General features: G+C 61.5%; 1 protein-coding gene across 3 annotated transcripts in view; it reads left to right on the forward strand.

Moving 5' to 3' along the window:
• The window catches only part of LGR6 (leucine rich repeat containing G protein-coupled receptor 6), a 105161-nt gene that overhangs the window by 62175 nt on the left and 25786 nt on the right, over positions 1–17200 (forward strand). For all 3 annotated transcript variants that reach the window (XM_072831433.1, XM_072831434.1, XM_072831435.1), the window contains 2 exons: positions 4555–4770; positions 9140–9211. In XM_072831433.1, coding sequence (XP_072687534.1) covers positions 4555–4770; positions 9140–9211 — 288 coding nt within the window. The remainder of the gene's footprint in view (positions 1–4554; positions 4771–9139; positions 9212–17200) is intronic.

A 17200-nucleotide genomic window follows, 5' to 3' on the forward strand; every position in this document is an offset into this window, starting at 1 on the left:
TTAGCCCGGAGGGCCGGGTCCCCATGTCACCCGTTGTCTGGAATGTTCTGGCCAGGTGACTTTCAGACCACGTGCCCCTCGGGACTTGGACTTGGCAGGAAGGCGCCTCTGCCCCACTTGGCCTTTCCCAGCCCTGTCCCCCGCGGCCAGAGCGCAGGCCTGGGCCGGGGGAGGTGGGAGCAGTTGGCCGCAGAGGCTGAGCTGTTTCCCGGAGCCGGAGCCGAGCTGAGCAAGCCCCAGCTGGCCCGGAGGCCCCTGCGGCCCTGCCCTGTTACCGCAGGTAAGGGATCGTCCCAGGAGCCCGGCCACGTGGGACCGGGAAGGGCTGTCGGGGGGCGGACTTTGTTCCAGAGCTCAGTTGGTATAGTTGCCCTTTTCTTCCTGCCAAACCAGAGTCCGTCTGGACGGGCTCCCCCACCCGCGGACGGGGACCTGCTCTGAAGTCCATTGGTCCCAAGCGGTGAATCTGGGCTGCTCCAGCTCCTCCGCCCCCGACAGCATGGGAGCCCGGCCCACCTGCCTCAGGAGGGCCCCGGGCAGCCGGAGCCCCGGTCAGGGGAGTCAGCTGGCTCCTTCCCAGAGCACCCTCCCCACTCAGTGGAGCCCTCTCGGGGCTCCCCCGTGTCCGGAGGTGCCTGAGGGACGGGGGACGGGGGAGACAGAAGCCACAGTGCCCCTCTCCCCCCTGCTGCCTCCCCACACCTCTCTGGGGTCCCTGGGGAGCCCACTTCGAAGAGGGGTTTTGTCCTCACAGCTGAACCTACCAGAAGGACCCATAATTGCCAGATGCCCAGAGCCTCCCTTGGGCCCCCAGGGCCCCCGTGGACAGCTCCTTGTTAGAAGGGAAGGTAATGCTGGGTCACAGGCCCGGGGGTGGCGTTTGTCGGCATCTGACCCCAAAATCACCCCCGGGGGGGGGGCGGCGGTCTCAGGACAGAGCTGGGGAAACCCACCCCAGGTTAAGAGAGGGCCACGGTGGCTGGGTGTGTCCGGCTGAGGCCAGGCTTCCTCCCCGCCCCCCGGGACCGAGTATCGCCCGGGACCTGCTCCTTCCAGCAAGTTCTTCCTCGAGTACCCGAAATTCAGATGTAACCGGGCGCCATCGCGACATGGCTCGGGGCGTGTTGATACTAAAGATTACTTGCTATGTGTCCAAAATTTAGATGGCAGCGTGGTTTTACTTGCTCGGTCCAGCCATGCTGTGCGGGGCCCGCCGCCCGCGCAGGCCTGGGCCTGGGTGACACGCCTGGGCTTCCTGCTCGGCCCCAGAATCCGGGGCGGCCGACGGCCCCGTTGCTTCCCCGCCTTCTTGCTCTGCCGGCTGGCTCCATCTCCCCTCGGGCGCGTCCCTGTCCCCAGGAAGCAGGACCAGGCTGCAGCCCCAGGCGGGCTCCCCCACTGGGCCCCGGGGGTCGCCCGCCTTCCAGAGCATTCCTGCCAGCAGAGCAGAAAGGGGGCTGGAGGCTCGTCCCGTCCCCGCCCCGGGAGCTATCACTGAGCCAGCCTAGTCCCAGGCTCCCCGGCTTCCGGAGTCGCAGGGGACGCGGAGACCGTCTAACGGGGCCAGAGGTTCCGCGTGAAGGTGACGCTGCATGGGTGCGGGTGCACGTGTGTCCTCACCCGGACGCAGGCGGGAGGGGCAGCCCTGGAGCCCCCGGAGCCACGGGGGACAGCACCACTCCCTGGACCTCCCCTCGGACCACACAGCGGGACCTGGATCCCCGGCTCGGTCACACGGGCAGCAGGTGGTTGCGCCCCTCATGTCCCCGGTGCCAGCCTCACGCGGTGCTGAGCTACCCCGGGGGTCGCTGCAGGGCCGGATCATGCTCGGGCCCTGGCGCTGCACCTGGCACCGGCCACTGTGGTATCGGGTGTCGCCACAGGGCCGCACGAATAGGGCGTGCCTCCCCCGGGGCCTCGGGCCTCCTGAACCGCCTCTGGGTACGCCTGTCCTGGTCCTTGTCCCCAGGGCCTTGCTGGGCCTTATCCCGTCGACTACCTGGGGATGTCTGAGATCCGGGCCCACCTCTCCCGCCCACGCTGCCTCGTGTTCTCCTGCCCCGAGGCCTTGGCTATGACACCCCACTGTGCACCCCCCACTTGTCTGCACACCGGCTTTGCCTCGGGCCGTCTCAAGGGCACGTTGCCCGTGGCTCGAAGTCAGACGTGGGGCTCAGTTGTCTGTCTGCGGTCTCTGAGGCCCAGACGCTGCCCCGGCTGGGAGGAAGGAGGTGGGGCAGCGGCATTCTTATGGGATGCTAGGAGACTCCCGGAACTGCTGGATGACTTTCTTGTGCCAGGGAGCCTGCCAAGCCACCCGGTCCATCCCAGGGCAGGAGCAACAGGAGTCACTGCTCGGAGCAGGTCGTTCCCGGGGACGGGACACCAGAGTGGCCAGACGCACGCCTCAAGCCTCTCTGCCTAGGGCTGCCCCGTCTGCAGAGAGGCGTGTGAAGCAGCTCTCCGCCGACCTTCCTGCCTCCCGCCTGGTCCTCTTTACCAGCAGGGTCTGAAGAAATCCAGCTGCTTCTTCCTCAGCGCCCTTCAGCGGCTCCCGTCCTGTCCCGGGAACAGCTTTGCTCTCAGGCCCTGGGGCTCTGGCTCCACCTGCCTGCTGGCTCCACCTTACACTTTCCTCCCCTGCTTCCCCTCCCCCCAGAGCTTCCAGCCCCCCACAGGGCTGCACCCTGGGCGTCCCACAGGCCTTCCCTCTGCTTGGAATCCGTTTCCCCATGTCCTCCCCGGCCAGGTCCTCCTCAGCCACCAGGTCTTCTCCTGGAGGGCCTCCTGGATGCCCACGCCCCGTGCTTCCCCCGCCAGCTCTGCCCATGACTTTGTGGGCAGGGACATTGTCTTCTTCATAGCTGATGTTTACCCAGTACTTCCCAAACCTGTCTGCGTACGGAAACATCTGGGGTGTTCTTTCGAACAGAGTCGCAGGGGCGCTTGGGTGGCTCGTTGGTTTAGAGTCCAACTCTTGATCTTGGCTCAGGTCTGCATCTCAGGGTGGCGAGTCCAAGCTCCAAGTTGGGCTCCATGCTGGGAGTGGAGCCTACTTAAGAAAAAACCAGATTCCTAGGCCCTTTCTGGACCTTCTGAACTACACCATCCTGGGGAGGAGCTCAGGAGTCTGCATTCTCACCAAGTTCCAGCCAGTCAGACCATCGAGAGTGTGGTGACCATCATTGGTGGACGTATCTGGAGAGACAGGCCGTGCCAGTAGACAGCACTCACCAAAGGGTTTTTGGTCCTTTCGGGTCAGGTTTGAAGTGGGTGGGAGGTCTTCCCTAATTGCTAATTCCTAAAGGATGATCCAGATCAGTTTGCTCTCCCAGCTAAGGTTCCAGCGTTGACCAGTTCACCCCCCCTCAGTGGTGAGCCAGGGAGTTTCTCCTGGTGGTCCTTAAGACGTGTGGCAAGAAGGGCCCTGGTGAAATAGCTTAGGGAAGAGACAGCACTGCTGGACCTTCTTCCGCCCACCCCACACCTCCAGTCACATCAGATGTCCCTTAGGTTCAGGGTTATGGAGTCTTAGGGCCTTTGTGGACAAAGGCTGGGTGTCAATGACTTGGGTGCCATAGACGTGGGGGACACCCATGCCTCAGGGGCAAAATCTCCCTGAAGATAGTAGAAAAATTCAGGAGTAGGTCCATAATCACAGGCCAGCTTGTCTGCTCCCTGTGGGACCAGCTACCTCGGGTGATCCCATTTCAGCTCAAGTCCCAGACCAGGACTCAGAAGACAATAAATAACGTATTGATAAAGGACATCATAGCTGGGACACACCTGTAAAAAGCTAAGATGGGCAGTCTCCTTATTTTGCCGGGCTAAACTTCTAAATCTTCTAGAATGGGCATCACAAGTTCTCCCGTCACCCAGGAATCTCTGGGTGTCTCGCAGATGGGATCACCACCATCTGTTGACCTGTTCTGAAAAGTAGCACATCAAGGACTCCAACCATAGCATATGGGGGTGATCAACTGAGCAAGAAGGCCCAGGACTTTGGCAGGAGCTTCATCAAACTACTCGGTCCTTGAAGAGACCAGGAGCAAGCGGGGCTAGGGTTGGGTGACAGGGAGTGGCTTGGATGTTTGGGGGAGGCATTTTCTTTGGATAGGTCCAGAGGGAGGAGATTTCCCTCTACGAGTGGTGGGAGCATCCCTACTATATGGCCTTGAACCGGACAGGGTTGGGAAGAGTAGTGTGGAGCTAGTGGAAGTGGTAGTGGAAGAGTCGACCCAAAGCCGGGGAGCTATGGCATCGATTTAGAAGCCTGGGACTGGGCCACGGGTTCAACACTGGGTCTGGGAGGAAGAGTTGGTGCCATCCAGAGGAACACATGGCATAAAGGATCAAGAATTATGGGTTGGAATGGAGGCGAATCATGGGAACTTGGGGAGGTGTGGTATAGGATAAGTGGTGGCCAAGTCGCAGCTTTAGTCCTAGGGCACCCCAAAGGCCCCGTTGGGGTCCAGGCTGGCCCAGCTCAGCTCAGGCCCACACCTCAGTCTGCATCTTGCCCTGGATTGATCCTCTCCATCCTCTCTCCACCAGGCGCCTAGATGCCAACCTCATCTCCCTGGTCCCGGAGAGGAGCTTTGAGGGGCTGTCTTCCCTCCGCCACCTGTGGCTGGACGACAATGCACTCACCGAGATCCCTGTCAGGGCCCTCAACAACCTCCCTGCCCTGCAAGCCATGACCCTGGCCCTCAACCGCATCAGCCACATCCCTGACTACGCCTTCCAGAACCTCACCAGCCTTGTGGTGCTGTGAGTGCTGCTCCGCCCCTACACCCACCCTCACCCCCATCCCCGGCCGGGTCCTGCTGGGGCTGCATGTTTACCCCAAAGTTGGGTTGGAAGCCTGGATAGCTTTGCTCTTCTCTACATGGCACCGAACCTTCTGGCCTCAGGTTCTCCTTTTTAAAATGAGGATGATCATCCCCTGTGGGCCCCATGGGGGTTATCATGAGGCCAAATGACAGTAGAGCTGCAGAAGGGCTTCGAGAAGCCAAAACACTCTAATCAGAAAATGGGAATTAAGCTACTCGTTTCTCACTATGCAATTATAGTCACTATCCCAGGTGACGCAGTCTTACGCTTTGGCACCGGGATAGGATACAGTCGTCTCTTTTCCCGGGCTTGGAGGAGCGGGGGAGGCCATCACTTGTAATTAGACGGCAGAGGCCCAGCAGGGTAATTACCTGGGAGATAGTATCCCTGGCAGGAATTGGGGACCAGCCTTACCTCTGCCTCCCCAGTGAGAACCTTAGAATGCAAATTAGCTCCCAGCTAATTGCTCTGAACGATTGGTAAGTTTGCAGGGTAATTACTAAGGGCTTGGAGGTCACGTGTAATTGCTTTGGGGTACACACTAATTGCTACGGGAACATATGTGTCCGTGACTGCTAAACGGTGACCTTGCCTGCCCGGCTCTTGGAAATCTGGTCTGATTTTTCTGGATGATGCGTAGGTCCTTCTGAGAGCTGGAAACTCAGCCACCAATTTGTCTAATTCTTTGCCCTGGGAGACTGGACAGCCAAGGTGAGCATCCTTAGGGATCACGTCCTTCTATTGGGGTGGCCGTTCCATCCCTCCTTCTGGGAGTCAACGGGGGTGTTTATAGAGGGTGAACGGAGCAAGGTGACCAACTCTCATTTTGGTGACAGCCTGAGGGAATGGGGTCAGGTGTCCACGGGAGACAAGAGTGGGAAAATGAGGGCCACAGGAGGGGTCCCGGACAGCTGAGCAGCAGCAGGTGTTTCTAGAACCCCTTTGTGGGACGCTGAAGAGTCGAGGAAGCATGAGAGCAGCTGCTGCCCTCCAGGGGCTGACAGTCTAGTTGAAACCGCAGAATAAATATGGGAAATGGCAGCTGATGATGGGATGTAACCTATGCCAGGATAGCTGGTGATGGTGACGGATCCGTGCAGTGGTGGCTGGAGCAAGTCAGGGGCTGTAGGAAGGCTTCATGGGGAAGGTGGGGCCTGGGCCTGGGCAGACGATGAAGAACCAGACAGGTGAAGACAATGACGGTTGCTCCAAGCAGTGTCACGAGGACGCGGACACCGAGGGGCAAGTCCGGCTGTTTGGTGGCAGCGAACAGGCCAGTCTGGTGGGAGCGCGGGATCCTCTTGCAGAACGTGGGAGAACAGGCTGGGCAGGTGGGTTGGAGGGTCACAGCGTCAGGGCCGGGAGTTTGGCTTCTGTCCGTCAGCGGGGAAGGGGAGCTCCATGGCTTTTGGGTAGAGAGGAGCAGGGGTATTTCAGGGAGGCTAACGGGAAGATGGGTGGGAACAGAGGGACAGGTGGGAGGCTCTCGGCCCTCAGCCGACGTCTGGTCTAAGGCGGTGGTAGGAAGAATGGGAGGAAAGACGTGACTTCCGGGGTGTTCTGAAGGAAGGATAAGTCTGACCTAGAGATTTTCAGGGGGTGGAAGAGCAGAAGGAAGGAGAATCAAGAACGAGTCCTGCGTCTGGGTGGGAACCGGGGAATGGGATGCTAGGCGCGCTGTGGGTCTGAGGGGGAGGCCTCACCCGGCAAACGGAGGGGCGAGGGACTAAGGAAAAGAAACCTAGTGGTGCAGGAGCCCCGCTGAAGGGAGCTGGTCCCTTTGTGGGGGGCAAGGCCAGAAACCTCACCCCTTGGCCCTGCCCCCGCCCACCGGGACCTGAGAAGGGAGAGGGGGCTGGGGACGCAGGCCAGGGACTGCGGGACGTGGTCCAGGAGGCTGACAGGCTGTGGCAGGAGGGAGGAACCCGCGACGCACAGGAGTAGGTAGACGAGGGCGCCGGGCGAGGGCTTCTCTGGGATGGCATCGAGGAGCAGGGGCGTCCCTTGTGCCAGCTTCTCTCTTCATCCCGACCATTCAACCCCCGCTCCAGGCTGGGCTGCTAGAGGTGCCCAGGATGCCGGGTGGACGAGCAGTTCGGGGGGGGGGGGGGTGGGACCCCCAGAGCTGGATATTCAGGAGGCCTGGGTGGCGCAGACCAGAGCTGCCAGGGGAGGTGGAAAGGGCTGGAACGTGGAAATGAGGCTTCAACAGGAGGCGGGCAGGTGCAGGTGAGGAGGCAGCGGGCAAATCCAGAGCCCTGGCGGAGGGGCCGGTTCGTCCCTGTGGGCGGGGTACCGCGTGTCCTGTGGGACGGGCCTGTCCCCAGCGGCCGGGGGCGCAGAGCCCCATCCCTGCCCACGCGTGTCGGACGGGGCCTTCCCGTCTCTGGCACGTGAACATCTTGGGTGTTGCATCGTTTCTTCCCCTTGCACGGGATTTGCCTTCTGTGCCCGAGGAGGCTTCCTGACTCCGGGACTTCAGTGGCTCAAGCAGGACGCGCCGTAGTGTGGACGGCGGGAGCCTGCGGGCCGCAGGTGGGAGAGCCCTCTGCTCTGGAGACCCCGCGTCCGCCTTGGGTTCTGCTCGGCCGCAGCTGGTGCCGGGCTCCTCGGCGGCTCGTGGGGCCCGGGCACTGCCTCAGCGCCTGCTCCACCTCTGTGCTCCCACTCGGACCCCTCGTCTGGTTTAGCCACGTCCACGAGATGATCTGAAGCTGCTTCTCCGGCGCCGGTTCCATTCCATGGACCCTTGTTCCTTGGCTCAGGCTTCCTGACTAGTCCTTTGATGATGTGGCTTTGGTCCTCGGCATGCTCTTGTTGCCTGCGATGCCATTTTCTCTTTCGTTCTTAAAATTTCATCTTGGAAATACTGGGTTTTTTCCGAGCTCGCCTTGTAGCAGGAGAGGCCGCCGTGTACGCGCCCTTCTGTCCTTCCTCCCGTGGTTGGTCTGTTTTCTTGGCGCGGAACCTCACCGGCCTTTGCACCCTCCCTTCCCCCCGGTGCACCCATCACTGCCACGAGGCCCCTTGCTCGGGCTGATGTGTGCACGGCTGTCTGCTAGGTCCGGCTGTGCCACCGTGGCCCCCCACCCTCCCGTGGTTGGCGGGCTAGCACTGGGGGAAAATGAGGTTGCATCTGCTTTCCGGGCCCTGGAGGGGGTAGGGGATGGGGCTGCACTCCTGGGGGGAGCCTGCTCCTGGGGGTGCCCAGAGCAGCCGGGCTCTGCTCCCTGCAGACTCAGAGTGTGAGCTCCCTCCGTCCCCCAGGGGGTCCCTGGGGCTTCCAGGCATTTCCTGGAGTCCGGAGGAGCTCGGAGCCTTGACTTTACTCCCCGGTTCACCTGTTTCCTCTGGAAGCCAGACACGGGGAGGGGAAGCAAACCTTGTCCACGGGGCTGCTTCCCTCTAGACTTGGGTTTGGGGGGAAATGCTCAGGATTTCCTTTTCTTGCCAGGTGGGGTCCCAGGAAAGTGGGGCCACTCGGGGGGCCGGAGCTCTTCCTCGGGCCCCAGTGTGCGCCGCGTACTCACGTCTGTCCGTGCTTTGCTGCTACGTGTAACGCTTGGGCTGCAGGCAGGGGTCTCGTTTGGGCTGTTCTTGCCCATTTCGCTAGGAATTGGGAGAAGGACATTGTCACTTGGTTTTGGCCAGCTGTTTACCTTGGAAATCTCTTCCAGTCTCCCCGTCCCCCCCTTCACGCCCCGACCCCCTGCCTGAACACCGGTCCAGGTGGCCCACCTGCCGGCCGGGCTGCACCAGCGCCTCTGCACAGCCGGCCCCGACTCCCCGGCCCCCAGCCCCTGGCGCCCATCTCCGAGCCCGTCCACAGCCTCTCCGGCTATGACGGAAAGCTCAGCCTTTAATTATATGTTGTCTGTGGCGGTTTGCTGCTGGCTCCCACCGCGTGTCTGGCCACTGAGTCAGGCGGCTGGGTCCTGGGGAGCAGGACCGGAGAGGAAGCCTCAGACCGGAGCCCCCCGACATCAGGCCTCTCTCCGAGACCCCGGCCTCGGCCTTGGGCATGCCTCTCGCGTTTCCCTTCAACAGGAAGGCAAAACCACGGAGCCCGTGGCCGCTGCGGCCTTGGAGATCGTCACTGCGGAGGTCCACCCTGGCCGGTCGCTTCGTCCCCGGAGACGGAGGGCTGGACCAGGGCTGGATCCTCCACCCCCGGGGTCACTCCGTCCGTGCTTCTGCCCCCACCTTCCTCCTCAAGCCGCTGTCTGCTCGCCAGCCCACCCCCACCCCGCGGCCCGGGCCCGATGCTGCGGGCACCCATTCTGACGTGCCTCTGCTTCCCACACAGGCATCTTCATAACAACCGCATCCAGCATCTGGGGACCCACAGCTTCGAGGGGCTGCACAATCTGGAGACGCTGTGAGTGCTGGGTTGGTGGGAGGGCCGTCCTGGGGAGGAAAGCCTGGATGCCTGGAGGCAGGAGGGGTGGCTGGCACAGGGAGAGGCGGGTGGGGCTGGGGTGCTGGGCTCCAGCTCGGGGCCTGCTCACCCACGGGGCCCTCCCTGGCACCCTCTAGGATGTCACTCTGGGGGCATTCCTTCTTCCTTCAGGTGGGGGCAGTGTGCCCTCCGGGAGTCGAGGGTGGCCCAGAGAGGGGGAACCTAGGACCCCAGCCCGCCGAGACCACCGAAATAATGAACATTTTAGGTGGGAGAGCCAGAAGAATGCTATTGAGCCTGGGGAATGGAAGGCTTGGGGTGCGGCTGGAGCCGACTTGGTGGCCGCTTTGACATCCGTTTAAGGGTGGCTGCTGACACAGGGAGGGTGATGCCACGGAGCCGGGCCGGCACGGTGGGCCAGTTGGTCCAACAAGCTAAGTGGTTAATGGGGAGGCGGCCCGTTCGGTGCTCCGGCCCGACTATAAAAAGCACCCAAGTTGTTGACTCTCGAAAAGCCATATTATTCACACATCATCATCTTGGAATTCAGTTAAGGTCAGAATGCACCCAAACCCTCCCATCATTTCCTCTGGAGGGCCGCCAGCCCCCGCAGAGTGGGCTGAGTGGGCCCCATTTGAGCAAACAACCGGCTGGGCTCTCTGAGCATGTGGCCTTGCCAGCTGGGGTCCCGCCGTCCCCACGAGGGAGCCGGCTGCCAGGACCACCTGGGGCAGCCCCCAGCGCCGGGAGACCCGGCCCAGGTCACCCAGGATGAGTCACTGAGGTTGGGGCAGGGCTCCCGGCGTCAGGGGCGCAGCCGCGGCACCTCCTGCCTCCCCTCCGCCGCCTCCTCCCTCCGCACCTGACGCCTGAGCTCCCAACGTGAGGGCTTTTCCGGGACCCGGGGCAGCCGGGGAGAAAGAGCTGGGAGACAAGCTACGAGCCGGGAGGCAGTGGTTTGGGGAAAACCGTTTGGCAAACATAGCCCAGGAGGCCTGGGCTGGCTGCGCTCATGGTTTCGGAGGGAAGGGGCGGGCGAGGCGGAGACCACGCTCCGTTCCTCTCCTGTGGTCGGGACCCGGAGCCGGGCAGCTGTCGTGGGTGAGGCTGGGCCCAGCTCTGACCGAGTGCCCTGGGGGCGGGCGTGGGAGGAGGTGCCCCAGCCTGGAGTCGGGAGAGCTGGGAGCCGGCCCCGTCTTCTCCCATCGTCATGGACGGCTGGGCAGTGAGAGCCGGACTCTCCAGCCTGTTCCGCCAACATGCGAGCATCCTGAGGTGCAGGGAAGGGGCGCAGTCACCCGGTTACCCCTCGGTTGGGGCAGAGCAGAGGTAGGACGTGCCACCCGACAATCGGACAGGACGTTCCTAGCTTGGTGCCCCGCTGTCCCCAGGTATCTGAGCAGAATGTGAACTGGGGGCCGGCTCTGTGCTGGGTGTTTGGAGTCCAGTGGGGAAGGGCTGGGAGCTGCCCCCGCCCCCCGCCCTCAGGAGCCGCAGAAGTCTGGGGGTGCCTGGAGCCCTGGGCATGGGCAGGCGGGAGGCGCCCCCGGAGGGGGGGGCGGGGAGGGGGCACGTGGGCCGGCCGTATGCTGGCACCCCTAAAAAGCCACCTAGCGGCTATTCCCTCCCTCTTGGGGCACACCGCGAATTCTTTCTCATCTCATCGAGCCGCTGGATCGCCGCGCTGGGCGTTCGGCTGGGCGGGAGCTGGCCGCCTCCCAGAGCACCCCACCGTGGGGTCCGCCGAACCTTTCACTGCAGGGCTTGGCTCCCCGCACGAGGCCGGCCCGCGCCCACGGTGCCGGTGGGAAAGGCGAGGCGGGGGGGGGGGGGGGCGGGGGCTCCAGCCTGGCACCGCAGACACATGCTGCCCTCGCCCTGCGGAGGCCCCGGGCGGCACAGCTGGTCCGCCCGCTGCGGGAGCTCTGTCCACGCAGCTCCTTCGTGAGCCTTGGCTTCCTGGCCTGCGACAAAGGCCACTGATCCCACTGATCCCCCACGCTTCACGGGGTTGACATGTGGGCTACATGCGAGGCTCCTACGGGGCCAGATCCGGGGTCAGAGCCCGCCCCGCACCCGCTCTTGTCTCCTCCGTCCCCTCCCCTCCTCCAAGAGCCTCACCCCTTCCCTCCCCACCCTGAGGGACAAGCTCTCCTTCCCACTTTTGATCTCCAATTAAAAAGGGGAAAAGTGTGTTCTTTATCCTCTCCCCCAGCATTTGCCAGGGGAGCCTGCAGGGGCAGCCAGATGTGGGAAGGGGAGGAGTGGCCGGGAGAATAAAAGGAGAAAGAAAGATTGTCAGACCTTTTAATTGTTGCATAATTGGCACACTTTGCAGCCTCGGTTATTACTTTGGAGCTTTTCATGTGAGCGGCTTCCCTGGAAGGGTGTCTCTCCCTCGGGCCGTAAATCTCTGCGCTTGGGCCTCTCATCTCCACAGCAGGGGAAGATCAAGCCCCCCCACCCCGGCCCAGGCTGCGGTTTGGCTCCGCTTGCAGGCTTCTCTGGGAGGCAGAGCGCACGGCCCTTCCCCGGGGAGGACGGCCAGGTACGGGCCTGCGCTCACCCACCGGGCCGCGCAGCAGGGGAGGCCCCCCGCCCGCGGGACCCCAGCCCGCAGCCCCCCAGCCCGCGGTACCCGGACGTACACAGCGTGGCAGCACCTCCTCGCTCGCCCTCTGCTCTGGAGGCCGGGCCGCTTGGGACCCTCCCGGGTGGCACCTCTGCCGGCAGCGCAGCCGGCAAGCAGGCTCCCCTCCATGAGCACACGGGAGGCAACACAGGGCACCTGGTTCTCCTTTACTCTGAAAGGCCAAGCAAACCCCAGTGATTGGGGCAGGCAGGGCCTGGGTACTGCTGAGCCGAGCAGCGGGAGGACAAGCGTCGCTGCGCCGCGGGGAGGTCGCAGGGAGAGGCTCGGGGAGCTCCCTCATTCCCTGATGCCTTCACCATCATCCCAGGCCTTGCCGAGAAGCCCGAGCCGGGGGCGGGCAGGTGTCTGACCTGCATCCGCAGCTTCTTCAGCCCCACAATGAGGAAGTCCCTCCACCACTGGGAGCTTCAGGATCCGTACGAGCCAGCCCCAAGCCCCTGGAATACCGTTTCCTCCACTTTCCAGACCAGACCAGGTCCAGAGATTCGGGACGAGCTGCCCAAATTTCTGTAGTTTGTAAGCGACGGAAAACCACCAGAATCCAAACCTCCCGTCTGCTGATACCTCGCTCCGGTTAGCCCCAGCTCCTGTGGGGTCAGATTAGCTACAGGACTTCCCAGGTTGGGAAATAAGAGAAACACGACCGGGAACGATTCTGGGAAGACTCTCCCGGGGGGTCCCAGGGACCTGACACCAGGCCCTCGAGGCCTTAGCAGCCGCGGGATGCTAGTCAGCTGCTGTCGGGTCGTGGCCCCTGAGCCCCTAGCTGCATCTGCCCATAAAGTCGGTGCTAAATAAATCAGATTAACCCCGCCGAGCAAGTGCAATTATAACCCACAGGGCCCGCCCTGCTCCCTGGAACTGGGGGTTTGGTGTCTGTGTCCTAGGAAGAACTCGGAGCCTAGGGCCTAGGATGGATCTGGGGACAACTGCGCCTCGCCGCCCTCCTGCCCGGGCCATGATATCTGGGCCCCATATGACCTCACTAAGCACGTCAGGCCCTGTTGGGGCCCCGGAGCTGGCTGGAGCTTTCCCCTGTGGAGCGGGGCCTGGGCTCCCGGCGGCAACAGCGACCTCCCGGCTCCAGCTCCCTGCACGAATCGGGACCAGCGTGGCCCTGAGGTCTGGGAGGAGAGGAGGCCAAAGCAGACACGTACGGAATTCTGCTCTAATAATATGGGGCCGTGCGCTGCGTGTAGACCCCCTCCGGTGCCAGGTGTCCCGGGGTCTGCTCCTGCAGGATGTCAGTGCTCCCACGGCAGCCGTGGCTGCAGCGGGTTCCTGCGTCCCAGGTCACTGGACCCACCCACACCCGCAGATTTTGCTCCGACTTGGTCCTGAGAGCATCTGGCCACCTCTGGGTCCTGGGCCGGACTGTCCGCCTGTGGCCGGGACAGAAAACCAGGCAGGTGTCCACGGGAGGCTCCTCCGGGGCTCAGGGGCATCCCAGGGTGGAGCTCGGGCTGGCCTTGCATCGGCGCACCTGCTTCCCTGCCCGGCTCTGCCGCCGGCATGTGACCCGTGCGAGTCACCGGCCTCTCGAGAGCCTCGGCTTCCACCAGAGGAGACGGGGATGCTGTTTTCTGACTCCTGCCACGGCGTTTGCAGCCTGGAGCACTGTGGGCGCTGAGGCGGTGTTGGCTTTGTGTCCTAGTCCTCCCCCTTAGTGCTGGAGAGCGATGTGCCCCCGCCCCCCGGCCCCGCTGAACTGGTTAATTAAATAACCTTTCTGTCTGTCCTTTCTTCTTTCCTTCCTGTCTTCCTCCCTCCCTCTCTCCTCCTCCTCTTCCTTTGGAACCGCGTCATGAGGTGGCAGAGAGGGTGATGCCCAGAGGTGCCATCTCGCAGCGGTGGGTGACGTGACCGTCCCCTCTCTAGGGCAGATAGGAGCCCCCAGGGAGTCGGGGTGTGGCTGCCGTAACAAATCGCCAGAGTTTGTAGCTTAAAAAAAAACACAAGCACCAGAAATGTGTTTCCCCACAGTCCTGGGCGGCGGCCAGGCGTCCCAAGCACAGGTGCTGGCGGGTTGGTTCCTTCTGGAGGTTGGAGGCAGGATCTGTTCCATGCCCCTCTCAGCTTCGGGGGCTGCTGGTGAGCTCGGCGCTCCGCGGCTCCTAGATGCACCCCCACCCCCGCCCACGGACGCTGCCGTGGCTTTGCATGGCCTCCTCCTGGTCTCCTCTCTTAAGGACACTTGTCATTGGATTCAGGGCCATCCTGCTGATCCAGGATGATCGCACCTCAGGATCCGTAACTTCCTTACATCTGCGAAGGCCCTCTTGCTAAATAAAATAAGGTCATGTTCCCAGGTGCCAGGGCTCGGGCTTTGGGCATATCATTGGGGTCGACCCACTGCAGCTGCCCCTGAGGCCGGGCGCTGTCGGCGGGGCAGACGGGATCGGATGAATGTCGCCAACTTTCTTTCTAATCCTAAGGCGAGTGCCGATCATCCCCCTGATGATTCCTGCGGTGACGAGACTCAAGAACAGTGTTCAAAAGGCTGTTGCCCCTCAGAGCTCCCTTAGCCCATCCCCGCCTGCCCCATGACCACTTGGTGAGGGAAACAAGGCAGGGATCGTGCATCCTTGCGTTACAAGTGAGGAAACCGAGGAGGGAGCCGTTGATTGCTCAAGGTCACTGAAGGCACTAGGAGCCCGACTAGAACCCAAGGTTCTCTGCCTCTGGCCCAGCTGCGGCCAGTCAGGCCACCCTGACTCCCAGGGCTCACCCTGTAAGAACCAGGGAACTCTTTCCTTGCCAGCTCTTAATCGGCTTACATTTGTGGGTTTATTAGCTGCAAATTTGTGGGGTTTTGTGGCTCGTAGAGGAATTTATTGTTCCATATAAAACTTTTTTTCTGGCTTTCCCCGCAGAACCACTAATGACTTCTCGCAGGCAGAAAATCGAGCTGCCCAGTGAGTTTGTCTTGACGAGTTATTAATAGTTCTTCCCGGTACAGCGTTCCCTCTGCCATCGCCCTGGTGCTCGGGGTGGCCGAGGTCACCATTCTTGTCACTGCTGCCCTTTCCTCCTCTGCTGGCATCGGGGCCAAGGCCTCTGCCCTGAACTTCCGCTGCTCCCACGGGCACCCTGGCCAGTGGGTCTGCCCTGGAGGGGGGACAGCAGGTGGAGCAAGGCAGGTGGGGGGAGCTGGGCACGGCTGGGTCCCCCCGGGAACCACTGGCAGCAGGGTCTCTGGTGGGGTTCGGGTCCGGCCCTGGGATCTGCGGGAAGGAGGAGGTGGTAAGAATCCATGATTACCGGGGCGCCTGGGGGGCTCAGTCGGGCAAGCCTCTCACTGTTGATTCAGCTCAGGTCCTGACCTCGGGGTGGGGAGATCCAGCCCCACGTCGGGCTCTGTGCTCAGTGCGGAGTCTGCTTGGGATTCTCGCTCTCCCTCTGTCTCTCCCCTGTTCTCCTCCCCTCCTCAAATAAATAACATTTTTTATGAAAAAAAAAAAAAAAAAGAAACAGGGCAGCCCAGGTGGCTCAGCGGTTGAGCATCTGCCCCTGGCCCAGGGCGTGACCCCGGGGTCCCGGAATCGAGTCCTGCATCGGGCTCCTGCATGGAGCCTGCTTCTCCCTCTGCCTGTCTCTCTCTCTGTCTCTCTCTCTCTCTCTGTCTCTCATAAATAAATAAAATCTTAAAAAAAAAAAAAGAGACAACATCACCACTCTCTTTTCTGTTTCTTTAGATTTTCTCATTGCACAAGGCTCCAGTTAGTGAGCTTCTAGAACGTGCCCGGCCATCACTCTGAGTGCTGGGGGCACGTTTAAATGTAGCCCTTGCCTTCACAGAGTCGAAGGGCCTCTGGATCAGGAGTCCCGAGCTCTTTTTGACCTCTTACTAGTGTAGTGTTGCCGGCATTTGGGCCTCATCGCCCTGGCGCCCCAGAACCCGACTACCTCTCACCCCCGGCTGCCCCCAGGCCGGCCCAAGCCAACAGCCTCCCCTCACCCGGTCACTCTGCCTTTGTCCTTGTCATTTTACATCTGTTTTCAACACAATAGCTAGAGGGACTCTTTTAGATCTAGTCTTTTATTTTTTTATTTTTTAAAGATTTTATTTATTTATTTATTCATGATAGATACAGAGAGGGAGGCAGAGGCACAGGCAGAGGGAGAAGCATGCTCCATGCAAGGGGCCCGATGTGGGACTCGATCCTGGGTCTCCAGCATCACACCTGGGCCAAAGGCAGATGCTCAACCGCTGAGCCACCCGGGGATCCCCTAGATCTAGTCTTTTAGATCACGATCCTCTTCTATTCAAAACTCTCCAGTGGTTCCCTGATCATACTCTGGAGAGAAGACAAAGTTCTACAAAGTTCTGGAAAGAAGCCTACAAGTTCTGCAAGGTCTCAGGTGAGGTGACACCTGCTACCTCTCTGGTCTCACTCCTACCTCCGTCTACTCCAGGCATAGGGGCTTCCTTTGATACACCGGATAGAAGTGCTCCTGCCTCGGGGCCTTTGCCCTGACTGTTCCCTTTGTCTGGAATGTTCTTTCTGCAGTTCTCCACCTCCTCCAGGACTCTGCCCACATGTCACCTTTTTGAGCAAGGTCCTCACTGATCACCACTTTGCAACACTTCTTCTCCGTCTCCTTTTCCTACTTAGTCTTCTCTATGGCACTCATCAGTCTGATACCGATTTGTTCGTTGGATTTGGCCGTTTGCTGGTTGTCTGTCCCCCGCCTCTCCATGAGTTTCTGTGGCACCTGACACAGGGCCTGGCACAGGGAAGGTACTCAATAAATATTTGTTGAACAAATGAATGGGTGTACGGCCCCTGGCAGGTCCCTGTTCCTCTCTGGGCTCCAGTTCCTCCACCTACACTGAGGCAGCATCGGACTGTCCAGCCTCTGAGGCTCATCCCAGCTCAGTTCACCCGTATTTAGCGCGTGCAGAGTCTCCAGCCCAGACCTTCCCTCGTACAGATGGGGAAACGGAAGCCCTGGACGTGGACTGAACCCCCGGGGAGGTCCCTTCGCCTTGCCTGGGGGCAAAGTCCCTTTCCCATAAGCTCAGGACCCTGACGTTAGACCAGTGAGTGGAAGTCACTAGGACAAATCCTCGGGCAGCATTCTGCTCCGACCAGGGTCTTCAGGTTCCAGCATTGACGGGCCCAAGGCGTCTGGGTGGGGAGGTGCTCCCAAGGGTCTGCCCGCGTCTATCAGCCGGGGTCCCGGTGAGAACATGAAGTGTCCACACGCCCCGTCTACACCTTCAAAGAATGTGGGAGAAGCCGTGGGTGGAAGACGATGCCCGTCTTCGGAAGACAGCTCCACGTGTGTCACAGTCCTCCAGCCGACAGGCC

Source organism: Canis lupus, chromosome 6 (genome assembly GCF_048164855.1).
Source record: "Canis lupus baileyi chromosome 6, mCanLup2.hap1, whole genome shotgun sequence".
NCBI lineage: Eukaryota > Metazoa > Chordata > Mammalia > Carnivora > Canidae > Canis > Canis lupus.